We start from the raw sequence: 19,490 nt of genomic DNA, 5'->3' as shown, positions 1-19,490 counted from the left end.
ATTATTATCCTTGCTCTTATGAAAACAAACAGGGCTTTGATTACAGTCACTGTTGTTGATTTGAGAGCATTTACATGTGAGAACATTTATTACTGTTAGTTATTGGGCTTTGCCTTCTGTGACGAATTTTGCTTTAGATCACATTACACAACAAATAGTAAAGCCTGTTTCTGAAACTCCAAAACACGGAGTTGGGATGTGGCTATAGTCTTTCTATTGATTCTGGTATGTACGGTTTATGATTTGCTTGCTGTTGATTTCCTTTTATGTAATTAATGTACGAGATTAAGCAATGTTACGTAGTTTATGCACAAGATTAGTCAAAATGTCAGAAGAGCCCAGTTTTCTTTACCCATCGTAGTTTAGTCTACATTTTGAAGCCATTTCTGTTTATTTCATATTGGCTTTTATGTGATCTTAAATTGCTACTCCCTTCGTCCCATTTTAAGTGCAACCATAAGTTTTCGTGCCCAATTTTGATCGTTCGTCTTATTTGAATTTTTTTTATACTTAGTATTTTTATTATTATGAGATTATAAAACATGAATAGTACTTTATATGTGACTTATGTTTTTATTTTTTTTAAAAAAATCAAATAAGACGAACGATCAAAGTTGTGCACGGAAAATCATAGCTGCACTTAAAATAGGACGGAGGGAGTAATGTTTATTCTGAGGGATTGAAGTTCGATGATGGACTGATGGAGCATACTGGCATTGGACTTACCAAAAACTTGTTTTATGGTGTACTCCTATGTTCCAAAATAAATTCAACCCTAAAGCTATTTTGGGATAGAGGGAATATCTTTTTTTAAATATGAGCGTTGTTGCAATGATGACACTCGGATGTCCAAATAAGCCTTGAAATTGAGATCTCCGGGGACGAAGGAGCAGAGTCTCATCTCATCTAGAGAGTCCAAACAAACTAAAACAAACAATTTTCAGCTCTTACTTCACCTCTTCTGGAGCTGGAGCCCAGCCAAACAGTTCCAGCTCCACTTAAAATGGGAGCGGAGCTGGGTGAAGTGCTCTCACAAAATAAACTAGAGATGTAGAGTTGGGTTTAGGCAGCTTCACAACTCCACTCCAGACTCCAATCCTGAAGCTAAATTTAAGAGTTGGAGCTCTACCAAACAAGCTCTAAACAACAGCTTTAGCTCTACTCAGAAAGAGAATGGAACAGGATGGACCATTGGAGTGTTCCCATAAAATGAACTAGAGATATAGAGCGTGATTCAATAACTCCACAACTTCACTTCAAACTAGTTCTTCAAGTTAAATTTAAGAGTTGAAATTCCGATAAGAATCCATACAAGTACAACTATAGCTGATCTAAATCCATCCGTGTTGGTCACACAGTAGCACTGAAAATGCCAACTTGAAACAACCATCCGTGTCGATCACACAGTAGCACTGAAAATGCCAGCTTAAAACAACTGCACAATTCACAATTACATACTAATAGATGATACTGGTGACTTTTTGTCACCATTCATTTTATTAAAAAAATATAATTATAATTTATTTGTTGTGAGTTGTTTTATCACTTAAAATACTATAAGCACGATTTATATCTTATACATTTACACATAATTTTTAAACAAAACAAATAGTGAAACATATATTTAAAAATCAATAATATTATATAAAAAATAAAGGAAGTACCCTCGTTACAAAATGTAGCTATTTCTAGCGTAATTTCTCTGCGACAATCCCCTCAAGGCTTCAACCAATCACTACATTCGTTAGGAGTTCAAAGTTTCAAATCGGTCTCGCTCACCACATTCGCCGGGTCACTACCTATCACCATCGGGAAAAGGCCAAGGAAACGGACCCCACACACCTCCTCGTCTCGTGAACCGGCGCTAGTACTACCATACCATGTCCTTCCCCTGTGCTTTGACCACGACCTCTCCTTTGGCCACTTCCATTTCCATCTCCCCCCACCACCTCCGCGCCGCGGCGCAGGCAGCGATGGTGGTGACCAACGCTCGCCGCCGCCGCCGCCTCAGGTGAGCACGACGCCCCGCGTCCCCGCACCCTGGAAGGAAGAGCAGCAGAAGACGACTCCGACGCCCCCGCCCACGCCCCGACGCCCGCCATGGATCCGGCGTCCGAGGACCTCGAGCAGCGCAGCCGCTACCTCAGCTCGCTCATCCGCCGCACCAAGCTCCACGCCGCGCCGGCGCTCGCCCCGCCCCCGCCCACGCCTCCCCCGGAGCCCGAGACGAAGCTGCAGCTGGAGATGGAGCCGCAGCCGGAGCGAGTCGAGGAGGCCGCCAAGAAGCCGGCGGCGGTGGCCGCCGTGGTGGAGAAGAGGGAGGTCAAGGGAGGGGATGGCGGTGGCGGCCAAGCTGGGAAGGGGAAGGGGAAGGGGAAGGGGAAGGAGAAGGAGATGGAGAAGGGGAAGGAGGAGAGGAAGGTGTCGGTCCGGGTGCGCGCGGCCGACATGCCGCTGGCGATGCAGCGGCGCGCGGTCCGCCTCGCCTTCGACGCCGTCGCCGCCATGCCGCGGCTCGACAGCAAGCGCCTCGCCCTCGCCCTCAAGAAGGTAAAACCATCCGTCTCGCCATTGGCTACAGTTTGTTCAAGCTATTCGAGTACACGTAGACAGTGGCACAGTGCAGTATTGGGGTGGTAAATTTGTACTCCCTCCGTTTCGAAATGTTTGACGCCGTTGACTTTCTAGCACATGTTTACTTTTTAGCACATGTCTGACCGTTCGTCTTATTCAAAAAATTTAAGTAATTATTAATTCTTTTTATATCATTTGATTCATTGTTAAATATATTTTTATGTAGACATATAATTTTACATATTTCACAAAAGTTTTTGAATAAGATGAACGGTCAAACATGTGCTAAAAAGTCAATGGTGTCAAACATTTCGAAACGGAGGGAGTAGTAAAGAATATGGTTGGGGGATTGAGAAATTTGTGCAAGAAATATATAGCCTCACAACTCAAGCAAGGAGGTGGCTAGTGATGGGAAACTTAAAAACAGGAAAATGGGAAAAGGAAAACGATGTCTTTGAGGCTAGTTTAGCAAAGATAGATAGACAGGTGCAATGCCAGCATCTCTATTATAAATAACTGGAAGGGATATCTTGAAGAAAGTGACTATGGTTGAAAATTTTCTGTTTCTGTTAGAGATGTGTTATCATTTGGTCCCAACATTGGATAGGGGAAAAGCTACTTTAGAATCATATACCAGAAATGCAATTGTGACAGCTTAGCCTAACACATGTGACATCCAGCATTTGTTAGCTGTGACCCGTGAAGCTCAGAAGCTGGCTTTTGTTTTACCCCTGTGTTGTAAGATTCATTCTTCGCCATTCCCCTAACAGAATTTCCCATTCATATATGTTGTTGTTCACACCATCTGATCCTTTTGCTTTGTCTGATTTTATATTTTAGCCGGAGTAGCTCATTACCTGAGCATTAAAATGTGGAACAGATCTTCTAGAAATTTGTTGATTACAAGAATCTGAGAGCAATCTAGACTTCTGTGTGCTCAATGGTAGATTAACTAAATGCATCCTCTAAAGAGGTACGCAAATTGGTTGCTTAAAAAATGGATGCATGCCATCTAGGTACACAATATTTTGCTTTGTAGTTAGATGGTTTTCATTCAAGGTTTCAATTTTGTGAATGAGTGCTATTTGTTAGCATTGGTCGTCAACATATGGCTAAAACAATGTAATAATGGATGGTAAAGTGCATTCCTTGTGTAGAAGCCTGAATAAAAAAAATACTTTGTCTAGAAGAAGTAACAGTATTTTGCTTTTACTTATGACTACTTTGACAGTTCGACTTAGAGGTCTGCCTATCCTTCTTAATAACCTCAACGTGCTAACTTATCAACATCTTAATTCTTACCTGTGGATGTGGTGCAAAAGAATATTTCTGTGTTTACTTCGTCATATTCTGCAGTCTTTTTTCTGAGAATACACAAATGATTTGCGCATCATTGTATTAAGAAGAAGAGTTACTTACAAAATTGCAGCCCTATCTGAAGTCAGAAGACCGCTTGACCCAACAAGATTTTCTGCAGTCTTACACCTTTTGTAGGAATGATACTTTTATAGCAAACCTCCTATGTTAAATAAATACTCATGCCCAAAGGCACCTGCTACTTGAAATAATTTTTTCATCAGGCATTTATGTATCACATGAAAAAAAAAACTATATGAAATTTAGATATCCCTGAAAGGCAGATGAAAATTAGGGCACATTTTTTTAGTCCTAATTGCCAATCATATTTCCCAGCACCTTCCATCGAATTCTGTTGTTCAGCTTGTTCAAGGTTCACACAAAAAAGTTCAGAGTGCATGTCTGTAAGCTCTGATTCTCAGTGCTCCTAAACTGGCTATGTACAGTGGTTCTCATATGGATGGTTGGTTACTACAGAATGCTAATGTTCAGAATATCGGTTGCACTTGCACGGTTGCACCTTAGGTTGAAGTTTGTAGCAACTTCCCTACTGTATTATTATTTTTCCTTTTGAACACTACGTTTTACATTATTTTTCACTGAGCCAACTAGGATGAAATGTCTTAGCCATTGTTAATGTGGTTTTTCATTTTCTTGCAGGAATTCGACGCAACATATGGTCCTGCTTGGCACTGCATTGTTGGTACAGGCTTTGGTTCCTATGTCACTCACTCTGTGGGAGGCTTCTTGTACTTCTCCGTCGACAAGGTCTACGTTCTTCTCTTCAGAACCGCTGTCGAGCCATTAGGCCATCCACAATGAGATCAAAAATCGATTCATTACAAGGTAAAAAATTTCTGTGTATTATATGTATCTGACGTCCAAGAGCCGTAGAATGTTAAGGTGAGTAGAACAATCGTGGCTCTCCATGGAAATTAATCTGCAGCCGATGTAAACATTTGGCATCCAATCCATGAACTCTGGAAGCTTTTAGTTGAGTCACTTCTCCAGCATGAAGAAAACTAGCTTTTGCTTCCGACCGTGCCTTGTATGTTGTATCTGGTTCTTATTGATCAGAGCTAGAAAACCTGAGCTGCGAGTTGTGGTACCTGAAAAATCAGGGAAATATAGCGAGTCTGATGATGCTTCCCATTTCGACTTCTTGGCTGAAACTATAGCTCTTTTGCTTGATGTTTTTGAATCTGGGATGTTCGCATCACAAGCCGAACGACATATTCAACCTCAAGGTCTCATCTAAACCTGATTACATGAAGAAATTAACCATCGATAAGCATGTTTACGTCGAAACAAATTAACCATCGATAACCGTTCATTTGCATTGCCACATTGCATATCTTCTACCGCTAAATTACTGGGAGGCACTGACAGTCTAAAGAAGCTGAAAAATAATAATAATAATAATTGATCGGCCTGTTGCCGTGCGAGATCATCAGAAAACGTGAAGCAGCGCGGCGACGGAGGCTGCTCCGCCCAAAGCCACCGCGGCGATCACGCGCCGGCCGGCGCCGGCGGCGCCTCTCCGCCGGTCGCCGCCGCCCGACGAATCGTCGCCCCCTGCCTGCTGGCCCTCCGTCTCGTCCGGCGGCGGCGGCGGCGGCGCCTCCACCACTGCACACATCATTACATCAAACCGGTGCAAAGTTGGCGCGGCGGCCGGCCGCCGGCGTGGCGGGTAGTGACCGTTTTACCTGGCTCGGGGCTGCCGGCGGCGCCGGCGTGGCAGCCGACGGGGAGGCCGCAGCGCGAGGGGAGGCGGAACATCTGGTCCCTGGTGACGTTGAAGGTGCGGAGGAGCTCCGGGTCGGCGAGCAGCCGGCACAGGCACTGCATCTCGTCGACGGCGCCGTCGTGCAGCGAGGTGCAGCACGTGTGCGACGGGCTCCGCCCTGACCCCAGGTACGCCGTGCACGGCAGGAGCTCCTCCATGCACGGCAGCAGCGGGTCGGCGGGGAAGCTGCCGCCGCCGCCGCCGCCGCCGCCCGGGGCGCCCGCGACGGCGTCGGCGGCGAAAGCGACGACGGGGCCAGCGACGCCTCTGCCCGCGGCGGCGAGGCGAGATCCCGAGAGGAGGAGGAGGAAGAGCACGGCGGCGAGGCGGCCGGAGCAGCGCATCGCGGATCAATCGATCGGGCTAGCTCTCTCTCGAACGAGTCGACGTGTGGTTGTGAAGTTTGCATGCTTGGGGGTGGGTTCGTTTGACTGGTTAAGGCCTCTGCGTGCGAACGTGAATGCGTGATGTGCAGGGAGGCTATTTCGGCGGGCAATGCGATGGCGGGAGACTTGCGATTTGGATATGTATATGGCAAACGGCGGCTGTTTACAACCTACTCCTTCCAGAATTCGGTTCCATAAAAAAAACTACTCTCCTCCGTTTCAGTTGATAAGACGTTTCAAGGTCAAAGCCAAACTGCTTTAACTTTGACTAAGTTTATAGAGAAAAGTAGTAATATTTTCAACCCAAGACAAATTTATTATGAAAATATATATTCAATTATTGATTTGATGGAACTAATTTAGTATTATAAATATTATTATATTTGTCTATAAATTTAGTTAAACTTAAAATAGTTTGACTTTGACCAAAGTCAAAACGTTTTATAACCTGAAACGGAGCTATACTTCTAAAGCTGGTTGGAGATCCAGCCAGCTGATTGGTTCACTCGGCGCATCTAGCTTCCAAGATAAATGATAGACTCTTTTGTGAAAAAAAAATAAACACAAATGGAGCAAGAAAAGATGCCACAGAGCTCAAGCTTTCTTGCAGCTTATAGTCTCTCCAGAAACTTCTATACTAATTCTCAATAAATTAAACCGGTAACATCTAGATCCTTCAACAATACTACTACTAAAATAAACATCACCTTCTGAAAAATTGCAAAATAAAAATTAGGAAAGAAAATAAAGAAAATATAATAAAATATGAAATAAATAATGACATTATCGGAATAAAAAATATTTTCTAGATGGTAAGAATGTCTCTAGAATCGGAGCTCAAATAAAACAATAGAGATGCTTAAGCTCCAAATGTAAAAGAAAATAGAAAAGGTGACACCATCGTCGGGGCCACAATCTGGAAGCAAGGTAAAAAAAGGGGAAAAAAGATTTAACAGCTTCCAGAGCTTTCCATTCTGGTAGGATTGAAATAGATGTATTATCTTCTTTGCATAATAATTGTCTTCTTTAGTGCCAACTATTAAAATGTTGTAGAAAAAAGAAAGAAATTAAATATTCAAACTTGAAGAAGAAAACCCCATTTTTTTAATGATAAAAATTTTCAAGCAGAAGGCACCCCTATGCTTAGTTATGTTTAGTTGCTCATTCTCATGAAAAACACAACTAAAAATTTCAAGGGATCCTATCAAATATAATATTTTTTGATGAGTCTTATAGAAAATAAAAAAATCATCTAGAAAACTACAATATTTGTACGTTGAGTGGAGAACTAAGTACTATATTCGTCTCAAAATAAGTTTATTTTTCACTTATCTCACACATCAATATAAAACCAAAAAGACTAGAATATCCTCACTTTATCAAATCCCAATGCTATTCACTTTTTATCTACTCCTAATGCATGTATCCTCTATTTTTCAAAACTCATATACAATTATTGAACTTATTTTGAGACAAATGGGAGCGAAAAAATGATTTATTTCAGGAGGGGTACTACTCACAATTTTTTAAGAGGCCCTGTCAAATATAGCATTTTCAGTGAATCTTATAAAAAATAAATAAAATTGGATAAAACCTACAAAGAGAAATAGGCTAATCACCTGGCGTGTCAGAAGACACGCCTATTTTCTAGTTTAGTACTGATTATGGCACATCCAGCGAATTTAGACATTTACGTCAGATTTATTATATCGGAATGTGTTACACTCTAATTTTATTTTAGATTTGTTCTTTGTGAGAGGGAGCCACGTCGGTTGTACTTCATACAAGCTAACGGAAGCTACAGGTGATCTACCAACGTTCTCGCAAGTACCATGACCCATTTGGAACACATGATTTTCCACTAAACTATTTTTTTCTAGGTAATACGAAAGAAAGCACACGCGCACAGACTTGTGTGTGACGCACGTATACGTCCTCTTAACACTTCAATGACGCAGAAGTCATTAGTAAATCTTAGTCACTAAATTTCTAGTGATGGCATAATCGTGTGTGCGTAATAATCTATAAGGCCATAACCACACCACTGGTGCTTATATCTGCTAAACTAATTTTGGTACTACAAGTATCTGTACATGATGCCAGTGAACATTTGGGTCCCTACAGCATTGTTGCATATGAAACCGCTTATCACACATACCTGACAGAATAATGTTTCTCGGACCGCTTCGGCCTTTTGGGCACTTGAAGCATACGTTTTGGCAATGTAGACAACAATGTGTGGTGAATCAAGAACCATCGTGCACACAACGGGATTTACATCGAAGAAACCAAAAACACTCAAGCAGGGCACTTGGCAGGACTGGACTCTGGAGATAAGGCTCACAACTGACATACCGAAAACAATCGATCCAATAAGTGACATGAAGGTTCCACCCTGAGGCTCCCCCCAAAGAAAGTGCAGCTCGAGAATCCACCAGCCAAGCAGCGAGTCAGCTGCAAGGTTTCCTAGCACAACATAAATGGGGAGCGCCTCCTGTTTCCGACAAATCACGAGACATTACAATCTATAAAATGAAACGATAACCCACAGCACATTTGCAGCGTCACTATTCTAGTTTGTGGGCGCACGCATTCGATCATGTTCACTGTCCATCTCCTGATTCGCCCTTGGGGGCCTCCTTGATTTCCTCAGCAGCATCCTCCTGAAGCCGCACACATGGAATTTACGCATTTAAGATGATTCCAAAGACAATATGATGCAAGTGCAAATATATATGCTAGCGGCGAAGAAAATACCGAGATATCAGAAGTCCACAGCGTCAGGTTATCACGCAGAAGCTGCATGATCAAAGTGCTGTCCTTGTAGGATTCCTCACTCAGAGTGTCCAGCTCTGAGATAGCCTCATCGAAAGCCTGAGATAAAGTAGGTTACTGTCACATTCTATTATGATGGCAAATATAAGTACTAGCACAAGCAAGTTTCATAAAGTAAGGCACATAATGTGTGCTCCAAGTCCAAGATCAATTATATCCATGGACAAAGCAGTGAACTTATAGCAAACTTGTCTGCAGTAAACCATTCTATATACATCAGATATCTATTATTAACAAATTACAGAACAAACTGGTAGGCCTCTATGAATGAACGATGGCCATATTGAGACAAGCTTAGTTGTTCCACGTCACAATGGCCATAGTGATGCTCGGACTTCATCAGTTATTTAGAAGCACTCAAGTATTCAAGGTGGGCAAATCTGTAACTGTAAACTATAATTTCTTACACCTCTTATTTGATTCATCATTTTCTATCAAGTATTCTTAATGAAGAAAATCCATCATGACAATGCACCTAACCCGTTCAGCTTACTTGCATTAAGGAGCCTACACTTTGCTATTTGCTAACAGAACTAAGTAGAACCTGTTCCAGGTGTATTACTAATTCATACATGTTATTTGTTCAATCCCAATTACTAAGACATTATATTTCACAACAATGGTATAAACTTCAAAATATCTTCTCAACTCCATATGGTCCTCCAATTCACAAATAATGAAATAGAATGCAGTAGAAATTAAACCTGCTTTGCAAGATTGCAAGCACGGTCAGGAGAGTTGAGGATCTCGTAATAAAACACCGAGAAGTTGAGGGCCAGCCCAAGTCTGATAGGATGAGTTGGGGGCAACTCTGCCAGGGCAATATCCTGAAAGATTTTATCACCAACAATATTCAGAAAAACAAAACAGACCAAAGGAGAACACATCACAAATAACTTTAGCTGAATACCCCCAATCAAAATTGCAAAATGGCACAAACAAACAAACAGGATGCCGCAACAACAAATTCACTGTTAAGGAAACCACCTGAGCAGCTTTGTATGCCACCATGGTGTTCTCAGCAGCATCCTTCCTCTCAGCTCCAGTCTTAAACTCTGCGAGGTACCTATCAAACACATACATTCAAACACATGAACTTGACAATATAAAGAAATAGAAATTAAAGACTGCTATGCCAGGAACTATTGTAATACCTGTAGTAGTCGCCTTTCATCTTGAGGTAGAAGACCTTGGACTCTGGAGCAGTGGATGAAGGCACAAGGTGGGAGTCAAGAAGCTTGAGGATGCCATCACAGATCTTGGAGAGCTCAGTTTCAATCTTTCCCCTGTATTCCTTGATGAGCGTGCAACGATCCTCATTACCACGGCTCTCTTCCTTCTGTTCAATGGATGATATGATGCGCCATGACGCACGGCGAGCACCAATAACATTCTTGTAAGCAACCGATAGAAGGTTGCGCTCCTCAACAGTGAGCTCCTCAGAGTCAACTGTCTTAGCAACCTTCTCCATGAACTCAACCATCTCCTCATACCTCTCGGCCTGCTCTGCAAGCTTAGCCATGTACACATTCTCCTCACGGGAAAGCTCAGCAGGCTGCGACATCTTCACTGTTTGTGTTTTTCTGGTAGAAACAGAAGGTCAAATCTGTGAGGTTTGAGAGAAATTTCAGTTAGCTAAATGCCCATCACACCAACCTCAAGTCCTCACCCTAAGAAATACAAAAGTTTAGTTGCAATTGGTTGTGCAAAGCTTCAGATTGTTACAATACCTCTTCAGATCCAGAAATGATTGATTTAAGATAATCTTTGCAAGAATAACATTATTTACAACAAAACTTCAATAGTGCCAGATAAAGGAATCCTATATCAAACTACATGAAAGAAAAACAGAGAAACATCAAAAGATCATTCACGATTACATAAGTTTGTCACATTATCCGCAGCTCCACATGTAAAAACATATAAAATGACTGACTTATTGCATACTGAAGTTGAGAAAATGTGTCACTACCCCTTGTTGGGCTCCATATTGTACATGGCAGTCAGATCAACTTAAGAACCTTAGTTAACATGTGAAAATGCAATATTCAAGAATAAAATGGTTATTTTTGTACAAACAATCAATACCTCACATAATTCTCCATATGCCTAATATGGGAAATTATGTTTCCCTAATTGAAAAAGGTTATGCAAACAAAAGCTATTTGCATCAGCTTTCCCTCTAAAGCTTGGTACCGGCGCAAGAAGGCACACAGTCCATACTGCTCTTGGGCCAGATATATCAAGTTGACACAATAGCTGATAACTAGAATATCAGCAACAGCAGAACGAATTGCAAACCATTTCTCCCTTCTCTTGAAGTAAATCACTTGTCATCAGCATTCACGCAACTGTCCTCATAGCACTCAACGTCCATCAATCCATGTGACACTATCACATAAATCTTACAAGTGCGGAACACAACCGAACCAATTCAGATCTTGCAATTCCACTTAATTTCTCTCATGTCCCAAATCAAGCATGCTGATTTTCCTGTTCGTCTCTCCAACACTCTCTAGCATCACCAGTGTGAACAATAGGGCAACTGCCATGGTAGCTTAGGATGATGCTTGTTGGAGTGAAGCTTATTCCACAAATTCGACTACCCGCATTGGCCCCCTCCATTCTTATCACTGTCATTTCCCTTGTCTTTCTTAGGGCCGTCTTTCTTAGGACAAGGCATATTCTGAAAGAACCCAATGGAGAACAGTGACAGCGAGAGCTGAACCTGGTCCCGGCCCAACCTCACCGGCGGCTGCCGCCTCCCCTGTTGCCTGGGCACGCCGGCGCCACGCCGCTGCAGGGGGCGGATGTAGACAGCGTGGAGCCGGCGGAATCCACCGAGGGAGAGCACCACGGCCCGGAGCTGCCGCTCGGAGAAGCCGAGGTTCGCCCACTCCCGCACGCACGCGGCCTCCCAGAGCCGCTCGTCCTCCGCGAGCTGCCGCCACCCCCTGCTCACGCACGCCGCGGCCGCCAGCGTCCGCGCCTCCGCTCGCCGCAGCACCTCGAACACCAGGTCCTCCCCGAGATCCGGAACCCTCGGCTGCTCGCCCTCTCCCGCATCCTCCGGAGGCTGCTCCTCCTGCTGCTGCTGCGGTGGCGGCTGCGAGGAAGAGGAGGCCTCGCCCTGGCTCGAACTGGAGGACGGATCGGTCCGCTGCCTCTTGGCCGGCTCGTCGCCGCCGCCGCCGCCGCCGTCGCCGGCAGCCGGAGCGCGGGGCTCGTCGCCGCCTGACGAATCAGAGCGGAACTTCATGGCGGCGGCGGCGGCGGATCGGTGAGGCTACAGCAAAGGCGTAGCCGCCACTTCTGGATCAGAACTAGGACCTATCAATATCCAACGGAATCATCCACGAACTCAAATCAACTCAAACACACACCGAATTCCCCCCCCAAACCACCACAGATTCGTCCGGATTTACTCCCCCCACAAACCCAAACAAAACCCTCGAATTCTCCACACACACACAGACGCCAGATCTGGCCGAATCACGCTACCCGCGGACCGAACCAACACAATTTCTCGAGTAATTTGGTATTAGAGAAAAAGGAGGGGGGAAATCGGCGAGGAGGAGCAGTTTACCTCAGTGGCTGCGGCTTCTCCTGTGCTCAGGTGGAGTTCAAATTCGGCGAGATGTTTCTATTTCCGGACGCGCTCCTGCCCCCATAAAAAGCTGGGCACACCAAAGCAGTCCAAAAGGTTTCCACGCACAGGTGGAGCCTTGGCCCCACCTCTCGCCCGCCCTCTCTGTTTCCGTGGTCCCACCGGCAGTTAACCGTCTGGGCCCCACATGTCAGTGAGGTCACGCGAGGTGGGCTCGGGTGACTCCGCGTTGGTGATAAGGTGGGCCCGTATTGTTACGGCTGCTAGCCGCATCTACCCGTCGACACTGTTTGGTGGGACCCACTTGTCTGCTGCCCTCATCATGGCGTGTTGGGTGGGTGTGGTTGAAAAGGTTGGGGACCCGAGGTGGAGGAGGACGACGTGACTGGAGGATGATGTCGCGGGGGGGCCCAGGTGTCAGGGGCACATGACGCCTGCCCCGACCTCACCATGGCTGCCTCCGTTCCGTGTCTGCGTTGAGCCCGGTCTGTCCAGTAGGAGAGAGTACTCCAGTGGGCCGTTCTCCAGAATTCGCCCAGTAGTAGGCCTGGCTCAGAAAACCGTCTCGTCTTCGGCCCATCGATGTCACATCAACTTCACCGAATTTTTTTCATTTTAAAATTTTTATTTTTTAATATTTACAGAAATATTATATCATCCAAAATATTTACAGAAATGGCCTCTGTTGCCCAAGTAAAGGACGGCAAGGTGTGCGCATTTTGCACTGAGGTCCCTTGCCGTCCTCTGCAAGGGCTGTAAGGGGGCAAATGCAATTTTCGCCCTACCAAAGATGCATTTTTCTAGTTTTTTTTCATCTTGTTCGTCCCTCATGTCACCCTGCCGCCCTCGGCAGGGTATACTTTTGTAAAAATTTTCGCCGGTACAATATTTCTGTAAATATTAAAAATAAAAAATTTAAAAATGGAAAAAATTTCCAACTTCACCGTAGTTTCTTGACGGTGACACCGAGAGTAACTGACAGATCGACGGTGTCACGTTCGAACGGTGCCAAACGTTGCAGGTTAAACGAACACAAACGCCGTGGATATGGATTTGGATCCCCGGTAGCGAATCGCCGAATCGGGGAGTCGAAACGACGGACGAAGAAGTTGGGAGTTGCCGTCGCGGAATCTCCTCTCGTGCAGCGGGGCGCATCAGAATTCCGAACTGGCACCACGCCACCACCAAGGCCTCGCCTTCTCCAATCCCAACTGCCACTTGCTTTGAGCTGCTGGCTGCTGCTTCTAGAATCCACAAAGCCAACCAACCAGGCGCAGCGACGGACGGAGGAAGGGGGCGGTGCCGGTCGCGCTCCGCCCGGCCCCCCAAACCCAACAGCAAAACCCCCGAAATTCCCCGGCTTTCCCCTCAAATCCCCAAACACCCCACACCGCCGCGACGTCGCCATCGCCCATCGCTTCCCAGTTCTCACAGTTTCAGCGCGAGTCGTCGCCGTCGTCGATGACCAGAAACGGTTACTACTGCCTCGCTTCTACTACTGCCGAGCAGTTACTCCTCCTCCCCATCCTCTTCTTCTCCTCCAAGTCATCCCCTCCGCTTCCGGCCTCCTCCCCGCGATCCGCTCGCGGCTGATCCCTCGCTCCGGTGCGGTGCGGTGCGGTCCCCGCTGCTGCTGATCTCCGGCGGGGCGGGGCAGGGGGCGATGTCGTCGTCGGAGGAGGGGGAGAGCGCGAACCCTAGCCCCTGCCCCGCGGGGCCTGCGGCGGCGGCGGCGGTGGCTGGGGCGGCGGGGGTGGGGGTGGGGGCGGCGGCGTGGCCGAGGCGGCGGTGCCGGGACGTGTTCTGGCTGGTGGTGTTCCTGCTCCACCTGCTCGTCTTCGGCGGGGCGCTCGCGCTGACGGGGCTCAACCGCTTCGGCCAGGCGGACCGCTTCAACATCGACCGCTTCACCAACCTCACCGCCGCGCCTCGCTTCGCCGGGTCGCCGGAGCCCGCGCGGGAGGCGCCCCCGCCGCCGTCGCTCGAGGCCGAGGAGGTCACCCCCAAGTCCGAGCTCACGGAGTCGTACTGGCCCTACTACGGCGCCGCGGGGGCCGTGGGGACCGCCCTCGCGTGGGCGTGGCTGGCGGCGGCTGCGGGGAAGAAGGACGGGGGGAGGGTGGTCATGAGGGCCGCCGTGCACAGCCTCACCGCCTACCTCGCGGTGGTCAGCGTGCTCTGCTTCTGGGGGAAGCACTTCTTCTGGGGCGTGGCGTTCGCCGTCGGCGGAGCGCTGCACTTCCTCTACGTCATGTCAGTTCTTGATAGGTAATAATAATGCACAGCAACTGCCCTTTTTGTCTTCTCAAATGTCCTGCACAAAATTAGAAATCGTATGCAATTCGAGGCAAACTTAGACTTGAGTAGGTGAGGGTTCATACTTCATATGATGCTGACACCGACAGAAGCTAAATTCCTGCCACTGGAGAAATCGATGAATTGCGCAGCTCTCTTTTATAAGAATTTTACTAGGCTGTTGGCGCGTGTCCATGTCGGTTCCCATTACCAACAGGTGCACCCATATGTATGGGTGTGCAATGCTAGTGCTTTGTTTCTTCACACTCTTTTAGAGTTAACTTGATTTGGATGGTAGCACACGGTTTAAGCATGGGCTAGTGTTGCTTTTAGGCTTTAGTGCCTACAAATGCTGTAAAGATGTACAAGAAACTACAATGTCAGGGATCATGCCATTCTTTTGGTGCGTGCGTACATAGTAGTCCCTCCATTCTTGATATTGTTTGAACTAACCAACGTCAAATAAAAAAGCAGAGGGAGTAAGATTTAAGCAGGTGTTGCAGATTGTCTCTGCTATTCTGTGTACCCAGTAGGATTGTACATGTTTGAATTGTTGGAGTTAATTGTTATTGATGTACATTTGTTTACAAATTCTGTACATTTCCCAGTAGGATTGTACATGAGGACAAGATGCTATTGATCTCTGTTTTATCCATGTAGTGCGCTCTACACCATGATGGAAATGAAACTTACCAATGGACAATGAATATCTAAATAACTTCTGAACATTGAAATGTGATAAATGGAATGGGTTTTCCACAATCCTTTTTTGTACATTTCAAGCTTTGTAAACGCGCTTGCGGCGCAGTGGTAGAGCCTCCAGTAGAGGGGATGCCGGCCCAGGCTTGAACCCAGGTTTTGCCCAAAAAACACCCCCCCTCGCAGGCACTGGTAGAAGCGTGCTCCCCACGAGAAGTTGAGTGTGCTCAACTGCGGTCTGGGGGATTTTTCTCAACTTAGTTGAATGTCACGGGCTGTCTTAAACCCACTGGTCAAGCATTTTTTTTAAATACAGTTCAAGCTTCCTTTTTTGGTATTTGCCAGAGACATCATACAATGCAATGTGCAAATTTAGTTTGATAACCTGTTTTCAAATAACGTTGTATATATGGGAAAATAATTGCTTTTGTGAGTAAAACCAGATCTTTAGGCAAAATTACATTCATGGACAGTGTCACTTCAACAAAACAACTATTCTATAGATTACTCTGCAATAATCAGCTTATGTCCCAAACCAGTATCAAACAGACAAACAGTATTATTACTATATTTGTAGGTTGTAAATGTTCCCACTGATTATTGATATTTTGTCATCCAATATCAGCCGGCATGTTATCAGTGGAAAATTTGACAGCAACTGTTTTTTCTTCAACTCACAGAATTTAGCTAGGTTTACAAACTTTGTAGGTGGTAAAAGTTTGTTGTGAACATTAGGTGTTAACATGGATGTCTTATGGCAACCTTTTTGCATGTCATGGCTGTCTGTGGAAGAAAACTATTTAAGCCCTGAAAATATCTGGTTTGGTTTCATAAGGAATTCTTATGCTAAAATTGTTCCTTCCATTCTATGCTAAAATCATGAGAAATAACCCCTTCTATTCTCATAAACATTATATTTGCTGCAAAAATACATACCCCGTTTATCTCCAATGGCATTAATTGGGTTGGTTTTTGCTAGGTTCCCCTTCACAATGCTTGTATTGCAGAAGGCAGTAAGAATGGTATGGGAACTTCCTGATGTGATGAGGATAGCATATGCATTTGTGTTAGTCATGCTTTGTTGGATGGCATTATGGTCCTTTGGAGTGTCTGGCATTCTTGCTTTTCACATACCTAATGGAGGGCAATGGTGGGCTCTTTTGGTGAGCGGGCAAGTTTTGTTTATTCTATATCGAATTTCAACGTCTTTCCTATTCTTTATATATTTTCTGATTGTTTCACTTGTAATCTGTAGATTTTCTCAGTCAGTTTATTTTGGACTGGAGCTGTCCTTAGTAACACAGTCCATGTCATAGTATCAGGGATGGTTTTTCTTGTTCTCATTCATGGTGGTCAAGCTGCTGCATCGATGCCCCCAAAACCACTTCTAAAATCACTTCAGTACGCTGTAACAACTTCATTTGGGAGCATTTGCTATGGATCACTTTTTACGGCTGCTATTAGGACTTTACGTTGGGAGGTTTGTACCTTTACCTTAACAGAGTTTCGCCGCATGAAATTTTCAGATTACCATGTTTTATTGTCATTCTCTCAATAAAATATTAATTTTCCCTTTTCTTATTTTTTTAACTAATTTTCAGATTCGAGGAATTCGTTCTAAAATAGGCAACAATGAGTGTTTGCTGTGCTGTGTTGACTTTTTGTTTCATATCGTGGAAACTCTTGTTCGCTTCTTCAACAAATATGCATATGTACAGGTCAGTGACAGATGTTTTATCTTTGTGGAAGTTTTGATAATCTCATGCCAATGCCAAAACTGTCCCTGTTCGATGTGTTTGCCACTTTATCATTTATGTTCTGAACTGATAGAACTTTAAATGTTTCCTTAAGCTATTAATAAGTTCAACTTTACTATACAAACTGTCAAAGTGCACATGGATACCCGATACCTTACCTGGATTGATGTTACACCAATTTGTATGCTTTGTGAATCAATATCACTGTATGGATATTACTATATCAAATTACTGATATCCTATTGGGCTTGCACAAATGTCTCACATACTTTTCACTTTCAGATAGCTATCAATGGCCAGAGTTTCAATCGCTCAGCTAGGGATGCTTGGGAGTTGTTCCAATCAACTGGCGTTGAAGCACTTGTTGCTTATGACTGTTCAGGTGCTGTCCTTCTGATGAGCACCATTTTAGGTGGGTTAATTACAGGAACATGTACGGGTGTTTGGACATATTTTAAACAAAGTGATAAAGCTATTATGGTTGGCTCAACCTCTATGCTGATGGGCATGATACTGGTAAGTTCTTATGGTCATGCAAAATCTAATTGAAATTTACAAGGAAACAAGGATTTCTCTTACTGGACAAATTCAATAGAATATTGCTAGGAGTCACACAGCAGGACTTCTCTACTATGACCCCTGTTGGATCATGTTGAGTTGATTGATTTTTCCCCCTTTCAGGTTGGGGTAACTGTTGTAGTTGTCGAAAGTGCAGTTACATCGATATACATATGCTATGCTGAGGATCCCCGTTTAATTCAGAGATGGGATCCTGATTTTTTTGATCAAATGTCAGAAGCACTACACCAGCGACTGCAATACCGAAGTGCGCGTGCTCACCAAATACTGAACAGCCGGCTTGATCAGTTGCCAAATACCTCGAGTATTTGAATTGCATGTTAAATATTTGACCATTTTTGTCGGTCCATCGAAAGTGCTGCTGCAATTTCCAGAACAAAAAAGTTCTGGAACTTCCTGCGGTCTAAATATTGATCTACGGAACCTTTCAGCCTCTGAAATATAGAAGAATGAAGTGCCCCAGCAATCATGGTGGCCTTCAAAACAACACGATGTTGCCAATCAAGCAGCCATATGTTCATAGTTGGATAGAACTGCAATGCTGGCCTTTCTTTGATCTGTATGTATGCAGCTTTGTAGGGAAAACAGTAAAGAAAATCTTAGTCCAGTTGTTGACTTAGGTCTTTTGTAACTGAGTGAGCCTGCTGCCAGCCTCGTGAATGGAAACATTTCTTCATGTCAATTCTTCAGTCTGCAAGAATTACAGGTACAGTTTCGTTGTCATGAACTAATCAGTGATCTCTACTACAGAGCTATGTAGTTCACTGAAAGGTGACTCTACGGCTTACCGTTTCTTGTGGACATGCAGTCGAGTGCCAAGTTGCTAACTGTACTGTTGCTTTCATAGTTTCAGGTGCTCTACTTTTGTTCAAAGGGACATTTAACTTTTGGCCACTTTTAAGATGTGGCAATTAATTATTTGCCACTCGCTGTCTATGACATGTGGACCCTTACGTGTCTATGACATGTGGGTCCAGTGGTAAATCATTTATCACCATCCGTAAGAGTGGCAAATAATTAATTATTCCTTGTTCAAAAAGAGTGTGAGGGTGAGGCATGACAGCATCGGTATGCGCCTTTACAGTGTGCGAAGTGGACGTCGTGCCTGCAACATGGAAGTTTCGCATGCGCATGTTGTGATGTTTTATAATTGGCTGTGTTTAGTTCCTTTCAAAGTTGGAAGTTTGAGTTGAAATTGATACGATGTGACTGAAAAGTTGTGTGTGTATAACAGGTTGATGTGATGGAAAAAGTTGGAAGTTTGGATCTAAGGAAAAAGTTGGAAGTTTGGATAAACACAGCCAATGTTATTTTGGTGGTGTAGGCTGCAGCTGTGCAGTTACCCAGAGGGTTCGGTTGGCCTATATGTCAGTCGCTGTTAATATTAATATATTTGCAGTATCACAGGGGATTTATGCAGCAACTCTAACCGTCTCTCTATCCCATTCCTGAAGCTAAACTTTACTAATTATGAAATAAAAAAAAACGCACTACAACGGAGTTGCCATCCGGCTTGCCAAGCCATATATGGCTGGGCGAATTCCCCTGGTGACCGTGACTGGCCAACAGAAACAGCTAGCGACGTTTTTCGACGGACCTCGGTCTCGCACCGT

The 19,490-nt window shown here is 44.8% G+C and overlaps 5 protein-coding genes across 8 annotated transcripts; 2 read left to right on the top strand and 3 right to left on the bottom strand.

Annotated features, from left to right (window-relative positions):
* The first annotated feature begins 1,874 nt into the window (after positions 1-1,874).
* LOC127761672 (uncharacterized) lies at positions 1,875-5,082 on the top strand. Its single transcript, XM_052285999.1, has 2 exons — positions 1,875-2,550; positions 4,591-5,082. Exons 1-2 carry the CDS (start codon positions 2,101-2,103, stop codon positions 4,750-4,752), a joined length of 612 nt encoding a protein of 203 aa, XP_052141959.1. The 5' UTR covers positions 1,875-2,100; the 3' UTR covers positions 4,753-5,082.
* On the bottom strand, positions 5,076-6,110 carry LOC127761673 (non-specific lipid transfer protein GPI-anchored 7-like). Its single transcript, XM_052286000.1, has 2 exons — positions 5,640-6,110; positions 5,076-5,559 (listed from the first exon to the last, which is right to left on the bottom strand). The coding sequence occupies exons 1-2, from the start codon at positions 6,061-6,063 to the stop codon at positions 5,381-5,383; spliced, it is 603 nt and encodes a 200-aa protein (XP_052141960.1). The 5' UTR covers positions 6,064-6,110; the 3' UTR covers positions 5,076-5,380.
* Positions 6,111-8,433: 2,323 nt separating this feature from the next.
* On the bottom strand, positions 8,434-12,609 carry LOC127761670 (14-3-3-like protein GF14-E). Of its 2 annotated transcripts, none has more exons than XM_052285997.1 (6): positions 12,527-12,609; positions 10,095-10,523; positions 9,928-10,006; positions 9,645-9,767; positions 8,863-8,979; positions 8,434-8,768 (listed from the first exon to the last, which is right to left on the bottom strand). In XM_052285997.1, the coding sequence occupies exons 2-6, from the start codon at positions 10,502-10,504 to the stop codon at positions 8,709-8,711; spliced, it is 789 nt and encodes a 262-aa protein (XP_052141957.1). In that variant the 5' UTR covers positions 10,505-10,523; positions 12,527-12,609; the 3' UTR covers positions 8,434-8,708. The 2 variants fall into 2 exon arrangements, with proteins under 2 accessions (XP_052141957.1, XP_052141956.1); XM_052285996.1 differs by having other exon boundaries at positions 10,095-10,546; positions 12,527-12,603.
* LOC127761671 (F-box protein GID2) lies at positions 11,029-12,520 on the bottom strand. The gene has a single exon (XM_052285998.1). The coding sequence runs from the start codon at positions 12,197-12,199 to the stop codon at positions 11,543-11,545; it is 657 nt and encodes a 218-aa protein (XP_052141958.1). The 5' UTR covers positions 12,200-12,520; the 3' UTR covers positions 11,029-11,542.
* Positions 12,610-13,696: 1,087 nt separating the features above from the next.
* LOC127763912 (uncharacterized) lies at positions 13,697-19,093 on the top strand. 3 transcript variants are annotated; one of them, XR_008015777.1, is made up of 7 exons: positions 13,697-14,815; positions 16,521-16,704; positions 16,797-17,021; positions 17,143-17,259; positions 17,581-17,814; positions 17,980-18,583; positions 18,731-19,093. XR_008015777.1 is itself a non-coding variant. In XM_052288717.1 (6 exons), the coding sequence occupies exons 1-6, from the start codon at positions 14,211-14,213 to the stop codon at positions 18,187-18,189; spliced, it is 1,575 nt and encodes a 524-aa protein (XP_052144677.1). In that variant the 5' UTR covers positions 13,697-14,210; the 3' UTR covers positions 18,190-19,093. The 3 variants fall into 3 exon arrangements, 1 of the variants encoding a protein (XP_052144677.1); XR_008015776.1 differs by having other exon boundaries at positions 18,725-19,093; XM_052288717.1 differs by having other exon boundaries at positions 17,980-19,093.
* The last annotated feature ends 397 nt before the right edge of the window (positions 19,094-19,490 follow it).

This window comes from Oryza glaberrima, chromosome 2 (assembly GCF_000147395.1).
Source record: "Oryza glaberrima chromosome 2, OglaRS2, whole genome shotgun sequence".
NCBI lineage: Eukaryota > Viridiplantae > Streptophyta > Magnoliopsida > Poales > Poaceae > Oryza > Oryza glaberrima.
The sequence above is the reverse complement of the archived record's forward strand: the minus strand, read 5'-3'. Positions and strand labels throughout refer to the sequence as shown.

Bases quoted from the DNA above. Each gene is read 5' to 3' on its own strand.
- LOC127761672 (XM_052285999.1), top strand. From the start codon at position 2,101: ATGGATCCGGCGTCCGAGGACCTCGAGCAGCGCAGCCGCTACCTCAGC. The intron at 2,551-4,590 runs GTAAAACCATCC...ATTTTCTTGCAG, and splicing joins TCGCCCTCGCCCTCAAGAAG to GAATTCGACGCAACATATGG.
- LOC127761673 (XM_052286000.1), bottom strand. From the start codon at position 6,063: ATGCGCTGCTCCGGCCGCCTCGCCGCCGTGCTCTTCCTCCTCCTCCTC. The intron at 5,560-5,639 runs GTAAAACGGTCA...TGATGTGTGCAG, and splicing joins CGCCGGCAGCCCCGAGCCAG to TGGTGGAGGCGCCGCCGCCG.
- LOC127761670 (XM_052285997.1), bottom strand. From the start codon at position 10,504: ATGTCGCAGCCTGCTGAGCTTTCCCGTGAGGAGAATGTGTACATGGCT. The intron at 8,980-9,644 runs GTTTAATTTCTA...ACTTTATCTCAG, and splicing joins CTTGCAATCTTGCAAAGCAG to GCTTTCGATGAGGCTATCTC. The intron at 8,769-8,862 runs GTATTTTCTTCG...GTGCGGCTTCAG, and splicing joins TGTGGACTTCTGATATCTCG to GAGGATGCTGCTGAGGAAAT.
- LOC127761671 (XM_052285998.1), bottom strand. From the start codon at position 12,199: ATGAAGTTCCGCTCTGATTCGTCAGGCGGCGACGAGCCCCGCGCTCCG.
- LOC127763912 (XM_052288717.1), top strand. From the start codon at position 14,211: ATGTCGTCGTCGGAGGAGGGGGAGAGCGCGAACCCTAGCCCCTGCCCC. The intron at 14,816-16,520 runs GTAATAATAATG...GGTTTTTGCTAG, and splicing joins GTCATGTCAGTTCTTGATAG to GTTCCCCTTCACAATGCTTG. The intron at 16,705-16,796 runs GTGAGCGGGCAA...TGTAATCTGTAG, and splicing joins GGCAATGGTGGGCTCTTTTG to ATTTTCTCAGTCAGTTTATT.